The sequence below is a fragment of the Sus scrofa genome, chromosome Y (genome assembly GCF_000003025.6).
Source record: "Sus scrofa isolate TJ Tabasco breed Duroc chromosome Y, Sscrofa11.1, whole genome shotgun sequence".
NCBI classification, from domain to species: Eukaryota; Metazoa; Chordata; class Mammalia; order Artiodactyla; family Suidae; genus Sus; species Sus scrofa.
Genome location: NC_010462.3, coordinates 4,768,819 through 4,791,762, shown reverse-complemented (window position 1 = coordinate 4,791,762; position 22,944 = coordinate 4,768,819). Strand labels below are relative to the sequence as shown.

Below are 22,944 nucleotides of genomic sequence, written 5' to 3'. Positions count from 1 at the left end.
GCAGGAGGTTCAACACCACTTAATACACAGAGTACGTGGAAACGAACTCTGATGGCCGAGGACCCGTCTCACCTCCAACTGACGTGGATGAGGGAGACGCAGTCTAATTCTAGGTGGCGCCATCACTTCAGGTTAAAGGTGAAAAATAAACCTACCTCGTCGATTGGGAGTGTGGACTAGCAGATGCAAACTAGCATACATAGGGTGGGTCAGCACAGAGAGCTATGTGCAAGGTCCTGCGACAGCACAACACAGAGAACTACATGCAAGGTCCTGTGACAAACCATGAAGAGTCGGAAAAAGAATATATATGGAGAACTGAATCATCTTGGTGCACAGCAGAAACTAACACAACAATGTACATCAATTCTACTTCCATAAAATAAGTTTTTTAAAAAACTCATTTCAGAGGCGTTCCCATCATGGCGCAGTGGTTAACGAATCCGACTAGGAACCATGAGGTTGCGGGTTCGATCCCTGGCCTTGCTCAGTGGGTTAAGGATCTGGCGTTGCCGTGAGCTGTGGTGTAGGTCGCAGATGCGGCTCAGATCCCATGTTGCTGTGGCTCTGGTGTAGGCCAGCAGTTACAGCTCCGATTCGACCCCTAGCCTGGGAACCTCCATATGCCGTGAGAAGCGGCCCAAGAAATGGCAAAAAGGACAAAAAACAAAAAACAAAACAAAAAACTCGTTTCAGGAGTTCCCATCATGGCTCCTTGGTAATGAACCTGACTAGGATCCATGAGGATGTGGGTTTGATCCCTGGCCTCACTCAGTGGGTTAAGGATCGGGCGTTGCCATGAGCCGTGGTGTAGGTCGCAGATGCAGCTCGGATCCTGAGCTGCCGTGTTCAAGGCTGGCAGCTGTAACTCCAATTCGCCCCCTAGCCTGGGAACTTCCACATACTGCGGGTGTGGCCCTAAAGAGCACAACAAAACAAAAACAAAAACCGCCGTTTCAGGAGCGACTGCTCAGTGGGCACGAGGTTTCCTTCTAGGGTGATGAAAACGTCCCGGGGCTGGACGGTGCTGGTGGATGTGTGACACTAGGAAGAAACTCAGAATCACTCAATCATACACCCTCAATTGGTACTTTTTACATTAAGTGGCTCCTAACACATTTTACTTTTATTTTATTTTCTAACACAATTTTAAAATCAGTAAGGAAAATCTTTACAACCCCATGTCCAAAAGAAAGGGGAAGTCACTTGGCGTAATTTAAAAATCACTGCAAGTCATCGATAGGATGTGCCAAACAACAGCCAGCGTGACCCAAGGTATGGGCACCGACAAGACACCCAGGAATGGACGTCAGACAGAGAATCCGACCGGATGTCTGCTCCTCCCCGCCTCTCGAGAGGGAGCCTGACCGCGGTGGGGCTTGGGATCAACTGCCCCAGGGGCTCCCCCAGACAATGATTTCCGATGCGAACACAAAAATGCCAACCTGGACAGACAGGAACATGGGCAAACCAGCTGCAGTTTAGCTGCCTTGTCTTGGCCCCAAGCAGAGAGAAGCCTGCATCCAGGACCCACGCTCCAAAGCGCCTGAATGATGCTGAGGATGGCCTGGGGGTGGCAGCCATAGGACGCGTCACCTCGGCCAGGACCCTCCTGGTCCTCAGGGATGCCCTCGCTCGCCTCTGCAGCAAGCTTTCCTTGTGCCACGGATCGGGAACGCGTACCTCTGCCCCGAAGCCCAGGCTGGCTCCTGCCCGTGAGACTGCCCAGCGCCTCCCACAGGCAGGAACGGACAAGCTGGGGTTCAGGCTTCACTGAGGAGGTGCACTTACAGCCCCCACACGGGGCCATCCCACGGCTTGGACGGAGACGTCTAATGTCACCTGTTAACAAAGGAGATCAGCAAGGGCGCTAAATGGGGGCTAAGCGGGGGGCCACCCTAGGTCTCATTCACAAACAGGAATCAGAGACCTGACACTTGACCGTCGGGTTCTTGGGTCAAAGAGCAAAGCCTCTCAGCTATGCTTGTGTGCTACGACGTCCAAGTTCAACCAGGGTCAACGGACAAGGGTTGGAGCTATGAAGACGGGACGGGGGTCAACTGAGAAGAGAGACCAGAGGACATAGCACAGCAGACCCTACCAGGATGGCTGTGCAGGTCTCTCCATCCGAGAAGAGAGGCCGGGTCCAGTCCCGTCCCTGGCCCTCAGCTTCAGGGCTGCAGGTATTAACGCTCCCCACCCCTGTCCGGCAGGCTCTTTCCTCCGACGTGCTGTCCTGCACATCGGCACCGTGGCACCGAGCCCCGGAACCCTCCAGCTTCTCCCTTAAAAGGCTTCCTTCTGAATCACGTAAAGACCAAGCCAGCAAGGACAGCCTGTGGTCCCTTGTCCTGACTCTGCGTTTCCTGCAGAGTATAAACATCAGGAGAAATGCAATTACAAACAAAGATGTAAAAACACACCACCAGCGCCTGAGCTCGGGTTTTCTTACGGCCACTGTTTCTCATTTGCGGGAGGACGGAGGTTTGTTTGCAAGGACTCCGTGTACAGCAGACGCAGCCCTGCCCCATGCCGGCTCCGCCCTAGAAAACTTCCAAGCTTGATTTTCACCGTGTTATTATCCCAGGGCGGGCGGGCTTCCTAATTACCGGGCGCAGCCGCTCAGAATGGAAAGCTTCAATTGCCCTTTAGCTAATTGGAGGCCGGGAAGTCTTCCCTGCAGTGGCAGAGGAGGAGTAGAGCTTGGATGGCAAGGCTCTCTTACGCGGCAACCTACCTGCAAGCAGCCCGTTCAGTAAATGCACCGTCAGTCCTGGCATCGAGCTCTGTACACCGAGTCACGGCTCAGGGAACGTACGAGAATGACCCTCCGAAGGCTGTAGCTCATTTAAGAATTTAACATGAAAGCTCGTTTTCCCCCTAAAGAGCTTGACTGCACACAGATTCCACGGCCTGGTTCTTGGTGGCATTTAGGACCTACTCCTAATCCTCCCCCCGTCTCCTCTCCCAACAAAATGCAAGCCTGCAGGTCAGTGTCAGCCCAGTGGCAGTAGCTCCTCAAAGTGGGGTGGAAGCGGCCGGGAGGAGGAGACGGAGGAGGGAACCCACATCACCTGGCAGTCACAGCTGCCAGGCTCCACCCCCGGGGGATGTGTCTGCAGAACCTCCCAGGACATAATCCACATGAAAGACTCGCAGGGGAGGAGCAAGACCTCAATGTGGTAAAACTTAACTTTCTTGCAAGGTTTAAATACTATGCTGGCAAACGAGTCCCTGCTACTGCCTTTGAGCTGCTCATGTCCCCAATGAAAGGCAATTTTCCATGGAGCGCAGAAAATCGTAAAGACAATTTCAGCCGGTGGATGGCGCCAACATAGAAAGCTTACTCCCCACGGTCAAGAGGAGGAGGAGGGATAAAGTAGGAGTTTGGAATTAACAAATACACACTGCTAAATAGAAAACAGATCTAGGAGTTCCCGTCGTGGCGCAGTGGTTAACGAATCCGACTAGGAACCATGAGGTTGCAGGTTCGGTCCCTGCCCTTGCTCAGTGGGTTAAGGATCCGGCGTTGCCAAGAGCTGTGGTGTAGGTCGCAGACGCGGCTCGGATCCCATGTTGCTGTGGCTCTGGCGTAGGCCGGTGGCTACAGCTCCAATTCAACCCCTAGCCTGGGAACCTCCATATGCCGCGGGAGCGGCCCAAAGAAATAGCAAAAAGACCAAAAAAAAAAAAAAAGAAAAGAAAAGAAAACAGATCTACAACAAGGACCCACTGTGTAGCACAGGGAACTATATTCAATATCTTGTAATAATCTATAGTGGAAAAGAATCTGAAAAAGAATACGCACAAATCATTCTGCTGTATACCTGAAACTAACATTTGAAATCCCTATACTTCCATTAAAAAACAAAAAACAGGAGTTTCTGTCGTGGCTCAGCAGTAACGAATCTGACTAGGATCCATGAGGACTCAGATTCAATCCTTGGCCTTGCTCAGTGGATTGAGGATCCAGCGTTGCCGTGAGCTATGGTGTAGATCACAGACGTGGCCTGGATCCTGTGTGACTGTGGCTATGGTATAGACTGGCAGCTGTAGCTCGGACTGGATCCCTGGGCTGGGAACCTCCATATGCTGTGGGTACGGCCCTAAAAAGCAAAAAAAAAGAAAAGAAAAATTTAAAAAAAAAACAATGTCCAAGAATAGGTGACCGTCATAAAAGATTTTTTAAATAATTAAAAAGAAAAGGACTGAATCAAGCAATGTTAGGCTTGGGCTCACTGCTTTAATCCGTCCTCCCATCCCTCACCCACCCCTCCACCCATGTGCCCAGCCACGTGGGCATCTCTTTAACCACTACCTTCCACCCACCGTTCCACTCATCCACCTGATGGGTCCATCCATCTGCCAGTCACTATGGCCACTCAGGACACCCCGGCTGCCACCTCCTAGTCAGATACTCTGAGGAAGGCTCCTGGGCTCCCGAGGACGGCCTGATAAGCAGCCATTGACCGAGGGAGAATTAAGCTTGGCTTTTCAAAGGACAGAAAGGTGGCACTGAGTCCTGAACCTGGGGATGGGGAGGGAGGGTGCGGCACACTTCACAGAGAAAACAGGGCGTGCAGGGCCTTCCAGGTCATGGTACTGTGTCCCTGCACCGCGCCACCTGCAGAGGATGGCCAGGCTGACGGAGGTCACCTGAAAGTGATGTTGCCCAACCAGCAGGGGGGCGCAACCACAGCTCGAAAGATCCCTGCAGAGAGGCTTTGCCGGATTCCCCCCTTCCTCAGCTGTGGGCAAGGATAGCAGCTCCTTCATTTTATTTTAGACTTCTTTTGGGGGGGGGCTCACCCGGGGCACATGGAAGTTCCCAGGCTAGGGGTGGAATCCGAGCTGCAGCTGCTGGCCTACACCACAGCCACAGAAACTCGGGATCCAAGACGCATCTGCAACCTACACCACAGCTCACAGCAATGCTGGCCAGGGATTGAACCCTCGTCCTCACAAATCCTAGTCAGATTCAATACTGCTGAGCCATGATGGGCGCTCCAGTTCCTTTACTTTAAATGCCAGCACATCAGCTGTGACCCATCAGCTTAGCAACAGAAGGACACGTCCCGAGAGAATGGATGCAGCAGACAGATTTAAAGGCATTAGGGAGAAGCGGGGACATCCCTCCTGGTCCCATGAGCTAACTGGGCTCCGCCTTCATGTGCTGAAACCCCAACCCACCCCCGCCTAGAATGTGATGGACTGAGGCTCTTTAAAGAGGTGATTACGGTAAAATGAGGTTGTTGGGGTGGATCCGAATCCAATCTGACAGGTGTCCTTAAGAGAAAGAGGACCGAGGGATGACCAGGCAAGGACACGGGGAGCTGGCTGCCTGCACGTCCCGCAGAGGGGCCTCGGGAGAAACCAAGCCTGTTGACACTGGGTCTTAGACTTGGGACCGCAAGCTGTGACAAGGTATCTGCTGCTGACGCTGCCCAGTCCCCAGCAGTCCATCACGTCAGCCAAGAGAACTGCAACCCCTTGCTTTCAAGGTCCCCTGTCACAGGGGCAGAATGTATACAGGAAGCAGACCTCCATCAGGCATGACAATGAGGCTTGGAGATCAGGGCAAAACCCCCGAAAACAGTGGGCGCTGGCGGGTTAGGTCCTGATGGGGAAGGTGCACAGCTCGCGGAACAGCAAGGCTGGGGACAAGCAAACACTGCACACACACCAGCTGTCTTCCCTGCACCAGCCAGAGGTCCCCTCCCCTCCTCGCCCGAGATGCGCCAGCACCACGTAACTTTTTACAAAGAGGATAATTATGAGTCACCGCTTCAGTGCTAAGTATCAGGGTTTGTCCTTCCCTCCTGTACAAGGAGGTCCTCTGGGGACAGAACCTTTGTCCTACTTCTCTGTATCTGGAACACAGACTCTCGAGCCTCACGAAAATGTTCTCCATTGGATCTGCATGAAGAAATCACTGTTAGCTTGATGCTGTCCTGGTACCCCAACCAAGACAACAAAAACCATTCTTCATGGTCACGTTCCAGGTAACAAGTCAGCAGTCTCAATTCTTTATTCAGACACATGACATTAATTTTATGCAAAACACCGGGCACCTTTACATCCTTGCATGACAGATTTGGCTTTTGGTGACTTGGCCTGACGTGCCCTTTCGTGTATTCTCAAACGTGAGGTTTCGAGCACACTATTTCTTGCTGGGACTTCAGAAAATAAACATTCGCTGGAAGAAGTTGAAAACAGCCCTTCCGTGTTCCTCTGCTAGAATTACACTGGGTCTCAGCACTCTCTCAAAGCACACACAACGGTTCTCAAAATTGCTGAGTTTGGTAGCCCCAAACCAGAAAGCCTCTGGAACACTCTCCTCCAGCGTGGTCATGCGGTCTGCGGGGAGTCACGGTCGTGACCCATACAGCCTGTGGTCTGTTGCCCGTTCCTCTCGAGCCTTTCACTGCTGATGACGCCACCTACCCCACCCCCGACACACACACACACACACACGATGTGCACATTACAGCCATTTGTGAGGACTCTGCCCAGGGAGGAGAGGAGCCGACGAACGCCAAGCACCTGAGGGCTCTGCGGTGTCAACCCTCGAGGCCTCAGAGCACAGCGTGCCCCCCACACCCCGCCCCCGGCGGCAGGGCCTGAAGACTGTGGCTGGCTCTCGGCACGCGATCGGCTTGGAATCCAGAGACGTAAAGCTACAGTCATGCTGCTGAGACACAGCGCCATTCCGAAGCTGTATCATTCATCAGCCTTCCTCTGTCGCTCAGGGCTTTCGGGTCTGGGCCATGCAGCCTGGCACACAACGGCAGTGACGTCCCACACAAGCATGCACACGACACCACGCCTGCTCCCTCAGAGCCACGCCAGTAACCGACGCTCTTCTTGAAGGCCAACGCACTCTGTTCAAAGCCAGATGAAATAAAACCCCCTTACCTAAGGCTCTCAAAGGCAAACATTTACGTTGGTTCTCTCTGCAGCAGAACCCTTCATTCTGAGGTTGGTGTTTAATTCGAATATCGAACCAATCACCGGAGATTCTCCAGGCAACAGGAAGATCTGCATTCAATGACTCGTGTACAAATTCGATCCCGTTCCTCCCTCAGCCCTTTCAAAGTAAGGTTGTACCACAGCTCCCGCAATGACCTACCCCTCCTTCTCCTGCCCTCCTCATGTGGGAGGGGCAGCACGACATGGCACATTTCATCTAAATTCCATCCACCCTCATGGCTGTGAGGACACATTTGTTGGTTGGTTGGTTGGTTTTGTTTTTGGCTGCCCCATGGCATGTGGAGCTCCCAGGCCAGGGATCAGATCCAAGCTGCAGCCAGTCCGGATCCACTGTACCAGGCCGGGGATTGAACACACGTCCCAGTACTCCCAAGCCACTGCCAATCCTGTGACACCACAACAGAAGCTCCTGTGAGGACACGGCCCATGACTCATGGCCCGTGACAGCACAACACACGGCTCCCATTGAGCTTTCAGATGCTCTGATCCTGTCCTGGGGAGCCATCTGATTTGATCTGTTTTAAAGCCCAAAATTAACTCATTAAATAAGGCCAATCCAGAAAGGATCACCCCGGTTCTTGGACTCACGATCCTTCCAGACAGCGTGGACTGCCAGCCCCAGCAAGCCACTGCACCTAAGACGTTAACACATCAAACATCTGGACAATGCCTTTCATGCAAGCCCATCACACTGGATTTCTCCTTCTGTCAACGTCAAGAACTTTACTGTATGCAAAACACAGCAGCTGTTAGGAGGACCCAAAATGCCACAGTGGTGTAGGACGCATCCCTGCCCTTGGGATGCTCCTCCTGCCGCAGGGCTCTGGTCCTGGAGATGCTGGAAATCACGTCTGCTTTGCAGCCACTTCAGGTCTGCCAGAAACCAGACGCCCACCAACCAGGTTACCAAGCACTCGCCCACCACAAGGCAGCCTGCCCCCGAGACGCCTTCTCAGCCCCCGCAGATCCCAAATCCTCCTACCTTTGGGGGGGACGTCCCTCCTCGGCCAGGACTGCGGAGAAAAGCTCTCTCTGCTCACGGGGCTCCTCTGCCTCCCGCCGCAGGTCCACAGAAGCTTCCTGCCAGGGGCAGCACAACGAGACGCCCAGTCATCAAGCTGCCTCCTGCAAGACCTCTGTTACGACGAACCCCTCATTGTGGCCTCTCCCACAAGGGCGATGACGCAGCCTGCCGCCCCGGGCCGACAGCCGGCCAAAGTGTCTCATCGAAATGACTCAGCGAGACCCACGTCCCCTTGAGTTCTGGGCAGGAAGCAGAGCTCCTCCACGAGGGCTGTAAAAGTGTGGGACACACTGGCCAAAAAACCCTCATCAAATCGGATCCAGCTGGTTACAGCTCACGGCAGCCAGCCTCAAGCCCCGGTCTCGGAGTCTGGGACGCAAGCATGGAATTCACAGAAGTCTCTCGGCCAGGGCACCGCCAGGGCAGGAACACACACTCGCAGTGTTTGCAGCCTCTGGGCACCAGGAGGCCACACAGAAACCAGCAGCTCTCTTCACGCCCATTCATTACTGTGCAACAAACTGATTACTCGTTCTTTTTAAAAGAAACTCTATCTGATGCTGCAGGACTTTTCTTTGAAATACACACATGCAGAATTAAGGGGCAGAGAAATCAGAGAAAAGAGGGAGACTGCATACAGGTGTTTTTATTTCATGTTTTTTTTAATGGCCACACCTGCAGCATATGAAAGTTCCCAGGCCAGGGATTTAATCTGAGCTGCAGCTACAGAAATGCTCAATCTTTTAACCCACTGTGCTGGGATAGGGATTGAACCAGTGCCTCCACAGCAACCTGAGCCACTACAATCAGATTCTCAACCCACTGTGCCAGAGCAGAAACTGCAATATGTGGGGTTTTAGAAAGCTTAAAGTCAACTTTCGCTATCAAAACTCCTACTTAAAAAAAAAAAAAACCGCAGGAGTTCCTGTTGTGGCGCAGTGGTTAACAAATCTGACTAGGAACCATGAGGTTGCGGGTTCGATCCCTGCCCTTGCTCAGTGGGTTAAGGATCGGGCGTTGCTGTGAGCCGTGGTGTAGGTCACAGATGTAGCTCGGATCCCATGTTGCTGTGGCTGTGGTGTAGGCTGGCCGCTACAGCTCCGATTTGACCCCTAGCCTGGGAACCTCCATATGCCATGGGAGCGGCCCTAGAAATGGCAAAAAGACAAAAAAAAAAAAAAAGTATTTGACAAAAAAAATCCACGAAATATACTAAAAATATTAAGTGATATATATCAGTGTTTGAAAAGTGTCTATCATACATTGTCTTAGGCCTTTTGGCAAAGCACCTCTTTTCATTTCAGAGGAGAACTCAGCATTTTCTATTATTTCCCCCAATTTCCTCCTTTCATATTAAACGGAAGCTAATCAAAGAGAAAGGCAGCCAAAACAAGAACTGACAATGAGGCTGGGAACTCCAGATGTGGGTGAAAACAGGACACTTGCAGTTGTCATGAATGTATCAGCTTTGTCCCCAGGCCCCTTTCACACAAGCTGATACCAGAAGAGCTGGTGCCCGGAAACACTCAGACAGCTGGACACAAGTGACACCGACACTGGGCCATTCTGGGGTGTCCTATGTGCCCTACGATGGGGTCAGGACAGCTTTGTTCTGCTCATGGCAGGATGCTTACCTGCTTGTAGAGGTCCGTGGAGGGCGAGGACCTGGACCTTTCATGGATGTACGGTGGCCTCTCCTGTTGGTCCAGACCCACTTCCAGGATGTCATCTGCAGAGTGGTACCTCCCGGCGCTCCTGGCTTCCGGGGCTTTCCTCTGTTCCCTCCACGAGGCTTGATACTCGGCAAATGTTCCAAGTCTCTGAGGCGGGTCCGATCTTCCCGCCTTTCCCCCGTTCCCAGGTCCCGCTGTCTGTGGCCTCTCCGGCTTTTCCTTGGGGAACCCACAGGGCCCCGGCCTCCGCCCAGGCCGCTGGCCAGTGGGCTTGCTGGTTTCCTCAAAAAACTTCCACCTGTCGGCAAACGTGCGCACGGTCTCATCGGGAGGTCCAGGGTACCGGCGCGGGGGGTCGTCCCCCGCGAGCCCCACCTCGTTCATCTTCTCGGGCTCGGAGTACGACTTCAGCTTCTGCGCGGCCGTGAAGCGCCTGCGGCCTCCGATGCGCGGGGCGGGCAGCGCGCTGCCGCCACCACTGGTAGCGCACGACGGCGGCCTGGCCGGAGCCACCTCCCGGACGCGGGGGCCGGTGTCCGGGTCTACGTGACTGGGCTCCAAGTCGCGGCGCCTAAATGATGTGGCCCTCAGGACGCGGGCCTGGGCCTCCTTCAGGTGGTCCTTGTAGGAGCTGGTGACGGTGGCTTCCGGGGCAGTCCCCGCGCCCCCCGCCTGGTGCGCCCCCCAGCCACGCACCTCGGCCTCTTCCTCCTCCTCCTCCTCCTCCTCCTCAGCCCCGGGGCCGGCCAGCGTGGCTGTGCTCCTGCTCTTCTGCAGCCTGGCTCGCCGCAGCTGGATCTCGTTCCTCAGGGTGGTGGCGAACCGGTCGCTTCTCCGCATTGGCTTGCCCGCCGGGGCCTCGAGTGCCAGCCTCTCCGCGGCGCCATCAAAGCTGGGCTCGGGCCGGCGTGCCCCTTCCCGGGTCAGCGAGTGCAGCATGGGTGTCTGCAGGGGACAGATCTCGCCGCCACCCTGGTCGGCCCACGTGAAGTCACCTGCCACCTTCTTCAGGCTGGCTTTGTCCAAGAGGCTGCCGCTGGGCAGTTCCGTGGCTCCGGCCGCCCTGTCCGCTGGCATGGCCCTCCCTCTCTGGCGGGCGCCCGGCGCCCCCTCGAACCCGGACGGGTAGGAACGGGGCTGCGCGTCTGGGGCACCTCCCTGGAGACAACGCCTGGAGGTCACGCAGTAGTAGCGGCTCTGCGCGCCACCATCACCCTTCCGGTCAGCAGCGCTGGGCCACCCAACCTGAGTGGGGCTGTCATCCTGGAATCCCTCCGCAGGGGGCTGCTCCCTGAGCCATGTGGTGGCTCTGGGCCCCTCGCGGCAGAAGGGGCTCTCGTCGCTGGAGTGGCGTGGGTGCTGGCACCTGTAGGAAGCTTGCGGGCAGCGCACGTCCGTGCTGGACAGGGAGGCCTGAAGCCGGCTGGGTGCGCCACTGTCGCAGGGTGGCCATCCATAGTCCAGGTACGCACCGGGCACCCAGCCTGAGCCCCCAGCTCTTCTCGCATCGTTTGCGGGCCCGGGTCTCTGCAGGTGCTCGGCCACTTCCGGTCTCCAGTCGCCATGGGCCTGAGCGCCCACCAGGCCAGGAAAGTGCTGAGAGGTGGCCGCCTCTGCGAACGGGCCCTGGGTCTTCTCGTGGCTCTTGGTGGCAGCGAAGCTGTCACGGCGGAGAGGGGGAGGGGGTGGGGGAGGGGACGAAGGGGCTTTTTTCTTCTCGGGAACATACCAGACTGGCCCAAAAGTGGACCTTCCAGAAGCAGCCAGCTTGGGCTCAGCGCTGTTCTCAGGCCTGGGGCTTCTGCTGCTGTCACAGGGGACCCTGGGTGGGAAGCACCCAAGCCTCTCCTCCACGCCCTGCGGGTCCCCGGCAGTCAGGCCCTGCCGGCCGCCGCCCGCTGCGGAGGCCTCCCAAAGGCCCACTTTGTAGAGAATGTTCTCGGCGGAGGAGGCGTCTGCCTTGGGCAGGGTGTGGTCCGGCGTGCTGGAGCTGGTGGAAAAGGAGCCGTAGGCCGAGTCCCGCTTGCTCGGGCCGCCCAGGTGGTCGATGCTGCTGTTGGACTTGGCAGCCGAGAGGCGCCCGGAGGGGGAGGACTGGGCAGGCTGGTCCAGGCTGTCCACGCTCCCCAGGGAGCTGAAGTGGCCAGAGGCGCGCTGCAGATTCGTCTGCTCCCATGCGCTGCCGGACAGGTCCTGGGAGGAAGAGCTGGAAAAGGAGAAAAACCACAGGCAACGGCGGGCGTTAGAGTCGAGTTGCAGCAAAGGGACAAGAGTCACAAGGCAGGCGGACGCGGCGGGCCCCAGGCGGAGGCATCAACGCGGGCGCCGACAACCGTTCTGCAACAGGGTCGCTGGACGCAGTACATCTAAATTCCTGTATTTCAAAGAGCAGCTTTCTCAGATTCAGACTCTGAAAACAAACTCATGGTTCCCACAGGGGAAAGCTGGGGGGCGGGGGGAGTATTAATTAGGATTGGGGGATTAACATATACCCGCTACTATATATAAAATAGCTAATCATCAAGGACCTCCTGTATGGCACAGGGAACTCCACTCAGCAATGGGGAATAACCTAAATAAAAAGAATGGATATATGTACAACTGGATCACTTTGCTATACACCTGAAACTAACACAACATTGTAAGCAACTGTATTCCAATATAAAATAAAAATTACAATAAATTAGGAACAAAAAGAAATCTCAAAAAAATAAATAAAATAAATACCTCTTCCTAAACAGACACCTGCAATGACATGGAGTAGGTTTCTCACCTCAGCACCCACCCCAAGGCTGGCTGAAGTCCACAGCAGACAGCAGCGGGCCCTGCCCATATCAATACCTTTACTGTTGTCAATTAAGGTGGGTGGAAGGCGACCTGCACCCCATGAGCTAAGAACGGCTTTTAGATTTAGTGGGAGGAGGGGAGCAGGATCAAAAAGTATTTCCTGATCGGTGAGAATTACATGAAATGCAAATTTCAGGGCTCAAAAATAAAGTCTGATGGGAACTCCTGCATGGCTGTTTACACACAGTGTGGAGCTGCTTCCCAAGACAGAGCTGAGTAGCTTCCACAGGCACTGGCCTGAAATACGATCAGGAGTCCCTTACAGAACAAGTTTGCAGACCCTGGTTTAGTGCAAGAAATGGTTCTTACTATGCACGGCTGACACTCAAAACACAACCAAAAGAGAATGATGTTTAGGAGTTCCCGTTGTAGCTCAGCAGCAACGAACCTGACTAGTAACAAATCCTACTAGTATCGATGAGAATGCGGGTTCGATCCCTGGCCTCACTCAGTGGGTCAAGGATCTGGCATTGCCATTGGCTGTGGTGTAGGCTGGCAGCTGCAGGACCAATTCGCCCCCTCGCCTGGGAACCTCCATATGCTGCAGGTGCGGCCCTAAAAAAGCAAAAAATAATTTAAAAAATTTTTTTAAAGATTGATGTTCAAATTAAAAAGCTGAGTGATAACATTACTTGTCCAAACCCAAATACTGAAGTACAGGCGTACCTCATCTGGCTGCAGTTTGTGGTTACTGCACTTTTTACCAATCGAAGGTCTGCGGCAATCCTGCATCAGAGCAGGTCTATCAGTGCCATTTTCCCAACACCATTTGCTCACTCTGTGTATCTGTCACTTTTTTTTTTTTTCCTTTTGAGGCCACACCTGTGGCATATGGAAATTCCCTGACATATGGAATTCCACAGCCACAGCAACACTGGATCCAAGCTGCATCTGTGACCTACACTGCAGCTGCAGCAACACAGGATTCTTAACCCACTGAGAGAGGCCAGGGATTGAACTTGAATCCTCATGGATACTAGCTGGGTTCTTAACCTGCTGAGCCACTGGGGAAACTCCACATTTTAAAAATTATTGCAATATTTCACATTTTTTCATTATTGTTCTCTTCCTTATGGTGATCTGTGATCACTGATCTTTGGTGTTACTATTGCGGAAAAGATAAATTTACTGAAAGCTCAAGCGATGATGAGCCCTTTTTAGCAATTAAGTATTTTTAAATTAAGGCACGTACATTTATTTTTAGACATAATAGTGGATACTTAAAGCTCTCAAAGGTGAAACTATTTCTCCAGGCATGCTAAGTGTTTTCATTAAAGCTCAAGGAAGCTCTAACCCTCATGCCTCAAGAAACAACAATGTGGCCACTTGGGATTTAAGGAGAACCAGGATGAGAAAGAAAAATGTGTGACCAGGGCAAGGAGGTGATGACAACCTGGGTTCCACATCGTGTCCTCAGGGGACAGACCAGGTACCCTTTCCAGAAACAGAGCACATCCGGGTCCATCCCGTCACCGATATTCCTGTACAGATTGTTCCAGGAGATCGTAGCTCCAAGCGCGTATAAATAAAGCTGGGCACTGTTTCCACAAGGCATAGATGTTGTTTTAATCAAGAAACTGCCAGGAGTTCCTGTAGTGGCTCAGCGGAAACATCTAGCATCCGTGAGGACTAAGTTCGATCCCTGGCCTCGCTAGAGGGGGTTAAGGATCCGAGGTGTGTCACAGGTGAGGCTCGGATCATGTGCTGCTGTGCCTATGGCATAGGTTGGTGGCTACAGGTCCGATTTGACCCCTAGCCTGGGATCTTCCATATACCACGAGTGCACCCCTTCAAAAAAAAAAAGAAACCGACAAATGGATTTCACGGAGATTCTATTAGATTAAGTTGCTCCGATAATGAAACGTAAGAGAGCACACTTTTTACTGCAGTTTTTACCACTTGGATGAGCATCTGGTTTTTCAAAAATACCCTGGGCTGCAAATATTCTAATCTCACATGGCTTTCAATAGGTAATACTGGGTTGAAGATGTTTTTCCTACACATGATGTAAGCACTTTATTTTGCAAATTTGCAACAGACCAGGATTTTCTAAGAGCCAAAAATTGATTCTGAGGTAGTTGCATTGGCGCCAAACACACGCAGACATGCATATCCCGTAGATATGCATGCACACACGCGCACACAGATACACATATACTCTCACACGTGCACTTGCAGACACCCCAAAGGCACACTACTTGCTGTTACTATCATCCTTCTACCAGACTAGTGAAGACATGGCCACTAAGTCGAGGTGACTGTCAGCACACTGTGACCGGCAGGAACAGCTCCACGCCAGCTCCCTCATGGTGCTGCCACATGTTTGCCTGGCATTAGCCACTCTGTCCATGAAATGTGGGCTGCAGGTAAGCCAGGTGGACCGTCACTCCCCCTCCCACTGGCTCACAATTCTCATGTTCTCTGTTTCACAGTCATCCAGAAACCAGCAGGCCCCCCATTCAGCATCTACTTAGGATAAAAACTCTCAAAAAATGGGTACAGAAGGAACATACCTCAACATACTAAAGGTCATATGTGGAGTTCCCATTGTGGCTTAGTAGAAACTCCTAGAACTCAATGAATTTGGTCAAGTCATAGTATATAAAATTAATATACAGAAATCTGTGGTATTTCCAGATACTAAGAGCAAACTTTCAGAAAGAGAAATTAAGGAGATAACCCCGTTTACTATCACATCAAAAAGAATAAAAGACCTAGGAATAAATCAAACTAAGGAGGTTGAAGACTTGTACTCAGAAAACAGCAAGACACTGAATTAAAAAAAAAAAAAAAAAAAAAATGGGAGTTCCCGTCGTGGCGCAGTGGTTAACGAATCCGACTAGGAACCATGAGGTTGCGGGTTCGGTCCCTGCCCTTGCGCAGTGGGTTAACGATCCGGCGTTGCCGTGAGCTGTGGTGTAGGTCGCAGACACGGCTCGGATCCCGCGTTGCTGTGGCTCTGGCGTAGGCCGGTGGCTACAGCTCCGATTCAACCCCTAGCCTGGGAACCTCCATATGCCGCAGGAGCGGCCCAAGAAATAGCAACAACAACAACAAAAGACAAAAGACAAAAAGACAAAAAAAAAAAAAAAATGAAGATGGCATACATGGATGGAAAGACAGACCATGTTCATAGATTAGAAGATTGTTGTTCAAATGACCATGCTACCCAAGGCAATCTACAGATTCAATGCAATCCCTATCAAAAAACCAAGGGCAGGAGTTCCCGCTGTGGCACAACAGGATTAGTAGTGTCTTGGGAGCACTGGGATGCAGATTCAATCCCCAGCCCAGCACAGTGGGTTAAGGATCCAGCATTGCTGCAGCTGCAGCTGAGGTCACAACTGCAGCACGGATCTGATCCCTGCCCTGGGAACTCCTTATGCTGTGAGGCAACCAAAAAAGAAAAAGAAAAACAAAAATCAAGGGCATTTTTCACAGAGCTAAAATAATTGAAAATTTGTATGGAAATAGGAAAGACCCTGCACAACCAAAAATAAAAAAATCTGAAAGAACAGAGCTGGAGAAATCATCTTCTTTGACTCGATTATGCTACAAAACTACCAACATCAAAATAGTGTGGTACGGGGGGGGGGGCGGAGACAGACACATAGATCAATGGAACAGAATGTAGAGAGCCCAGAAGTAAATCCACACACTTGTGGTCAATTAATCTACTACAAAGGAAGCAAAAATATACAATGGAGAAAACACAGTCTCTTCAGTAACTGGTGCTGGGAAAACTAGACAGCTACATGTACAAGAATGAAATGAGAACACTCTCTAACATCATATGCAAAAGTAAACTCAAAATGGATCAAAGACCTAAATGTAATAAGACCAAATACTATAAAACTCCTAGAGAAAAACAAAGACAGAACGCTCTTTGACATAAGTTGTAGGAGTATTTTTTGGGATCCGTCTCCGAAGGCGAAGGAAACAAAAGCAAAAATACACAAATGGGACCTAATTAAAACCAAAGGCTTTTTCAGAGGGAAAGAAACCAACAAAATAAAAAGACAACCTACTGAATGGGAAAAATATTTGCAAATGATATGACCAAGGAGGGGTTAATATGCAAACTATATCAACAGTTCATACATCTCAGTATCAAAAACACAAATAACCTGATGTAAAAATGGGCAGATCTGAATACGCCTTTTTCCATAGGAGGCATAGACGGCCCATGAAAAGATGCTCCACATTGCTAATCAGAGAAATGCAAATCAAAACCACAATGAGGTATCACCTCACACCTGTCAGAAAGGTTATCCTCAAAAAGAACATAACAAATGCTGAAGAGGGTATCGAGAAAAGGGAACCCTTGGGCACTGTTGGTGAGAAAGTAAGAATGGTCCTCAAAAGGCTAAAACTAGAACCACCACATGAACCCGCAACCCCACTCCCGGGCGTATAGCCATAGAAAACGGGAACACATATTCAAAAAGATACACACAACTCCATGTTCACAGCAGCGTTATTTACAATCGTCAATATATGCAAGCGACACAAGTGTCCATCAACAGACGAATGGATAAAAAATATAAATACACATATCTTGCTATATATCTTAGTGTATACAAACACACACACTCTCACACACACATGTGCCCGCAAAATGGAATACTGCTCACTCATTTAAAAAAAAGATTGAAATGTTGCTAGCTATATTAACGTGGATGGATCTGGAAGGTATTATTATGTTTAGTGAAGTAAGTCAGACAGAGAAAGACACATCCTGTATAGTATCACTTATATGTGCAAACTAAAAAATACATAAATGAATGTAACAGAACAGAAACAGACTCACAGGTACAGAGAACAAACTAATGGTGACCAGTGGGGAGCGGGAAGAGGGGGAGGGCACGATAGGGGGAGATGAGCACAAACTACTCTGTATCAAATTAGCTGCAAGGACATCTTACACAGCACAGGGAACAGAGCCCAACTGTTCTAGTAACTACGAATGGAGGATAATCTATAAAAATTCTGGATCACGTTATACACCTGCAACTCCTATAATATTGTAGAGTAACTACACCTCGACAAAAAATACTTACGTAAAATAAATTCAGAAAGGTCCTAGGACAGCAAGGCAGGGAGGTCACGAGTGTCACGGGATGTGGAACCAGCCTCCCACCCCAGCGGGGCAGGACGGAGCACCTACCTGGCGTGGTGCCGGCCGGGCCAGGCGGGGCAGGTGCTGCTGGAGGAGAGCGAGGAGGTGGACGACTCGGGGTGGCCGTCGGAGAACTTGGTGGCATGCCAGGAGTGCGGCCTCCAGCTCAGCTCGTTCCTCCTGAAAGAGGCGCAGACAGCTCAGGAACTTCACACCCAGGACAGCTTCAGGCCAGGACAGGAGCAAGAGGCGGAAAAAGTCCACGGGATTTATGGCACGGCCTTCGGGGGCTGCCGCTGGGTCCGGACACCAGCCCTCCCTGGAGGTATTTGCTCCTGGACAACTTCCCTCACGGCAGAGTGAGCCTCACGGGCTCCAAAGGGAAGCAGCCCTTAGGCTTCCAAACTTATGCCAAGTCCAAAAATACACCCCATCCCCGCCCCCACAAGCCCACAGAGGAAACTTGTGTTTTCCGAGTCAGTGTGACGCTGCACAGGCCCCTGGCCTCCTTGAGGAGAAGCCACTGGCTGGGGAAGGGCTCGGGGGCTCCCCACTCAGCTGGGTCCCGCAGAGCTTCCACTGCGCTTCCATTTATCCACTCCCTGAGCGAAGTCAACACGGATACCCCGGAGTGCACGGGAACTAGGGCACACCTGCTCCTCTGAGCCTCCCAGGGGGTGTGAGGTCACCTGAGGGTCCCCCCCGAATCATAGGAACCACCACACCCTAGACTGCGAGGCTCCCGCCAGGGCTCTGGACATGGCAGGGGCCTTCCTGCCCCCTCTATACTGCCCCGCCATCTGCGGGTGGTTTCTTAGGGCTTTAGCCGCTCCTGCCCAGGGGGGGCTGAGGCGTGCCCAGCTGGGAAGCCCTAGAGCTGCTGCAGGATCGTCACAGAGCCTCCAGGAGAAAGCTGCCAAGTGAGGAGACCGGCCACGCTCGCCTCTCCTCTTCCTTCAACTTAGGGCAGAACTGCCCGCCCCCCGGGGACACTTTACAGCTGCATCAAGATCGGAGAAGGAGCACCATTAGGCCTCCGGCATTCTGCCAAAAAGCAAAAATCTTAAAATTATACAATAAAGGAGTTCCTGTCGTGGTGCAGTGGAAACGAATCCGACGGAATCATGAGGTCGCGGGTTCGATCCCTGGCCTCACTCTGTGGGTTAAGGATCCAGTATTGCCGTGAGCAGACGTGGGTCGCAGACGTGGCTCGGATCTGACACGGCTGCGGCTGTGGTGTAGACTGGCAGCTACAGCTCTGATTTGACCCCTAGCCTGGGAACCTCCATATGCTGCGGGTTAGGTCCTAAAAAGACCAAAAAAAAAAAAACTATACAATAAAGCATATTAAAGAAAACCCCCGAAGCCTTTATAACATAAACCTTCAGATAATTATGGAGGAAAAGTACATGGATGGCAAAATGTAGAACGTGTTGCCTTTATGGTGGTTTCCCATGACTGAAAGCATAAAACAGATGAATTCATCACATCACAAAAGTAAAGGGATCGTAAAACCAAGACTGTACCTCATAGAGTTTCTCAAAATCCTCATAAGGAAAGTTCGGGCCACGTGAATTTCATTTTCAGATGGCTTTTTCTGTGCTATAATATCCATAACTTCTTTCATCTTCCTTTATAGTTAGTTAATGAAGGCAATAAACTAGACTGAAAACTGCAGACAAAAGGGCAAAAAAAGGCTTGGACACTGTGGCAATATATGTCAACCCTATACTTGGTATGAGCGGGGGATGAGCTGGTTTACTGTGGCAGCCTCGCTCCGTGCGTAGAATGTTTAAAATACAGGCGGACCTCAGAGATATCTGCGTTGGGTTGCAGATCATCACAATAAAGGGAGGATTTTTTTAGACAAGAAAGAGAGCTAGTGACATGAATTTTTTGCTCTCCCAGTGCACATAAAATTTATGTTTCCACTATCCTACAGTCTATGATGGGAGTTGTGCAACAGCATCATGTCTAAAAACAATGTACAGACAACTTAAAAATACTTTCTTGCATAGTATGAGAAAAACAATGTGTATATATATATGAGTGGGTCATTTTGCTGTACAGCAGAAATTGGCTCAACATGGTAAATCAATTACAATTTAATAAAATTTTTAAATACTTTCTTGCTAAAAAATACTAACCATCTGAGCCTTCAGTGAGTCCTAGCAGTAACAGTAGCAGTAACGTCAAAGAGCACAGATTATAGATACCATAACAAATACAATCAAAAGTTTGAAATACTGTGAAAATTACCAAAATGTGACACAGAGGTACCAAATGAGCAAATACTGCCAGAAAAAGGCACCCACAGACTTGCTTGACACAGGAGTGCCCCAACCTTCAGCTTGTTAAAAAGCACAGGGTGTGTAAAATACAATTAAGTGAACTACAGTAGGACAAGGTATGCCTGTATACAGACAGGGGCTTGCACTCTGAGAAGATACAGTCCACAGTTATGGTACTAACCACGGCTTGGGAAAAAAAAAAGAAAGAAAACAGCGTGAAAAGGGGTGCGCCTGCAAGCTCTAAGTGAGGAATCACAGCTCTTGGGGACAGAGAAATTTTCTTAAAAACTGTGTGCTTTTGTCAAGTCCTCGGACTTTCCTAGAGTACAATGAATGTATCTGGGAACCGTGGGGGCGTTAGGTGGTTTCTGTTCGTCAGCCTCTCTGATGCCCTGAAACGGCTGGGTTTGTGCTGATAACATGGGGGCAATCTGGCTAAGCGCTGGTCTCTCGGTCACAGACCTGCTACGACACTGGACAGAAAAACCTGCTGCGGGGCGGGGGAGGGTTAGGACGGAATGCTCTGGCGCCACCTAGCGTTCCCAGGTGGAACGGAAACGACAGGGCCGCTTTAAATCCTTATTTCAACAAGACTCATCTGTTTCTACTCACACCTGAGATTCCTTCCACTCAGGTGGCTTCAAACCACCCGCCCCCCGGAAGTGTGGCGCCGCGAGGCGTGCAAAGGCCACAAGATGTGCCAAACCAGGCGAGCAAGACGCCCCGCCGTGAGGGCCTCGGGGAACTCGGAGCACCTGGGACCCGGTGCGGAGTTCAGCACCCTGCCTGCTCACGGGGCTGGAAAGGACGCGCACAACAGCAGGCACTGCAGCCGTCCCCTCCCGGGGCGATGCCTACTACGAGCAACCGTCGGCCCAGGCCCACCACCCCCGGGGTCACACAGCCCCTGGTGGACAGCAAACGCGAATGGGCCAGAGGGCTGTGAAAGGGAGCCCCCTGCGCACGCAAGGAGCAGACTGGGGAGCCCGGTCACGAAGCCCCTTCCGGAAGGAGGAGCAGGGAGGGTGGCCTCCGGCCCTACCAACAGCCGGGAGGGGCCTACGGAGCCGCTCCAGAGGCTGGAGGAGGGAGGGAGGGAGGGCGCGGAGGGAGCCGGCTCCGCCCAGCCCGAAGGCCCGCGCAGCTCGGCCCTAAGGTGCCCTGGGCAGTGCCACGGTGCAGGACAGAGTGGGCAGGGGGGCGCGGGGGACGGCCGTGACCGAAGAGAGCGGGGGTGGGGGTGCTGACCCCTCCCGGCGCAATCCCAGCAGCTGCAGAAACTACAGCGGCGGAGGCCAAGTCACGCCCGCCGGAGACGACCCTCCCCACGCGGTCAGCCCAGGGCGGGGGAGGAAATCCTGCTGATGCAAACGGCTAGTGCTGCTGGGACAGCTTAGAGAAGAGGCGTATTGTATGACGCACGGGACGTTTAAAAATTAAAAGGCCAAGATGACAAAATAAACCGTAACCTAAAGATGACCACGAATAATACCTCTGCATGTCTTTCTACCTGTTTCACACAGTGGGGAGCGTCCTGCAGGCGCGGGGGCGGCGCCCTCCCTCAGCAGCCCACCTGGTTTGGTGAGCATGTCTCCATGTCACCGTCACTCTTCTAATACGTAAATTTTTTTTTCTTCTTCTTTTTTTTTTTTTAAGGCCGCGCTCGTGGTCCATGAAAGCTCTCGGGCGAGGGGTTCGATTGGAGCCACAGCTGCTGGCCTAAGTTACAGCAAACAACGTGGGATCCGAGCCACGTCTGCGACCTACACCCCAGTTCATGGTAACGCGGGATCCTTACCCCACGGAGTGAGACCAAGGATCAAACCTGCATCCTCATGGTTACAGTCGGACTCATTTCCACTGCATCACAACAGGAACTCTAAAATGTCATTTTTAATCGTGCCTAGTACTCCTTTTGTAAAATACTGAAAAGCGATGGTGTTGATGACACTGGGTTTTTCGGTTTCCAAACGGAATTATTCATCCTAATGAAGGGGCCCCTGAAATCATTCCCACAAGCTGCACACCAAAATTAATCCAAATTTTCCTCAATTTTTACAAGGAACTTTATATGCTAGGTGGTATTTTTTTTAAGTAAGGAGTTTAGATCACAAATACAAAAAAAAAATGCTAGGGTATCACTGATAATTAAGAACAACAGATCTAGATATCTGAAATTCATTTTTAAAAGAATTACTAAAATAAGTGCTCCAATGAAATGTTTATCTTTCACAGAAAGAGAATTCCCTACTCCCTTCAAAAAAAAAAAAAAATCATATGAATGCAGGGTTATTTTCCTAAGCTTTCCAAATGCAACAAACAAGTACAGCCTCATAAAATAAACACAGTGAGGTCAGTCCGACAGCGGCAGACCTTCAGGCTGGGAAGCCAATGAGAAGGGAAGGGCCCCCGTGGCTGGACTCCGTGGTGGGGGGCACGCACCAAGGGTGCTGCCTCAGGAAAACAAAATCAACAGTGATGCCCTGGGGTCACCTTAGAGGGAAGTGAATGGGGGCAGGGGCGGGGTTGCAGATGAAAGCCTGGCTGGGAAGCCCCACAAGTGCCCCCGCCCCCGTGAGTCCTGGGGATGACAGGAGCAAGCTTCAGGCATAAGGGCAGCCCTCAGACCTTAGGGAAGGAGGGGGTGCAGAGGCCCCAAGGAACAGTCCCACAGCAGGCACAGTCTCAGGAGATGCTGAGGCTGAAGAAAAGCGACAACTGTGGACACCCGCCTTATTCTCCAAAAACGAAAACACACGCATACAGAGCACAAAATAAAGCCTCGCCCTGAGCTGCCGCTTCCTTCCTGCTCCTTCCAGCCTCTGGAGGACTAGGTCCTCACCAGCCTCTCCCACTCCTTGTCTCACTACCTCCCACCACACCCATCTCCCTGGCACTCAGCTCTGGCTCCTGCTCTCCCTCCAGAACCCTCGGCTGCTCCCAGCTGCCATGGAGTTATTTCCCCAACCTTTCCGAACGCAGCAAACAGGTGCCATGGAG

General features: G+C 51.8%; 1 protein-coding gene across 1 annotated transcript in view; it reads right to left on the bottom strand.

Moving 5' to 3' along the window:
- SHROOM2 (shroom family member 2) overlaps positions 5,997-22,944 on the bottom strand; it is a 32,034-nt gene continuing 15,086 nt past the window's right edge. The window contains exons 3-5 of the mRNA XM_021080959.1: positions 17,702-17,833; positions 9,649-11,893; positions 5,997-8,070 (exon numbers count right to left, since the gene is read on the bottom strand). Of these exons, the coding sequence (XP_020936618.1) occupies positions 7,969-8,070; positions 9,649-11,893; positions 17,702-17,833 (2,479 nt within the window). The 3' untranslated portion in view covers positions 5,997-7,968. The remainder of the gene's footprint in view (positions 8,071-9,648; positions 11,894-17,701; positions 17,834-22,944) is intronic.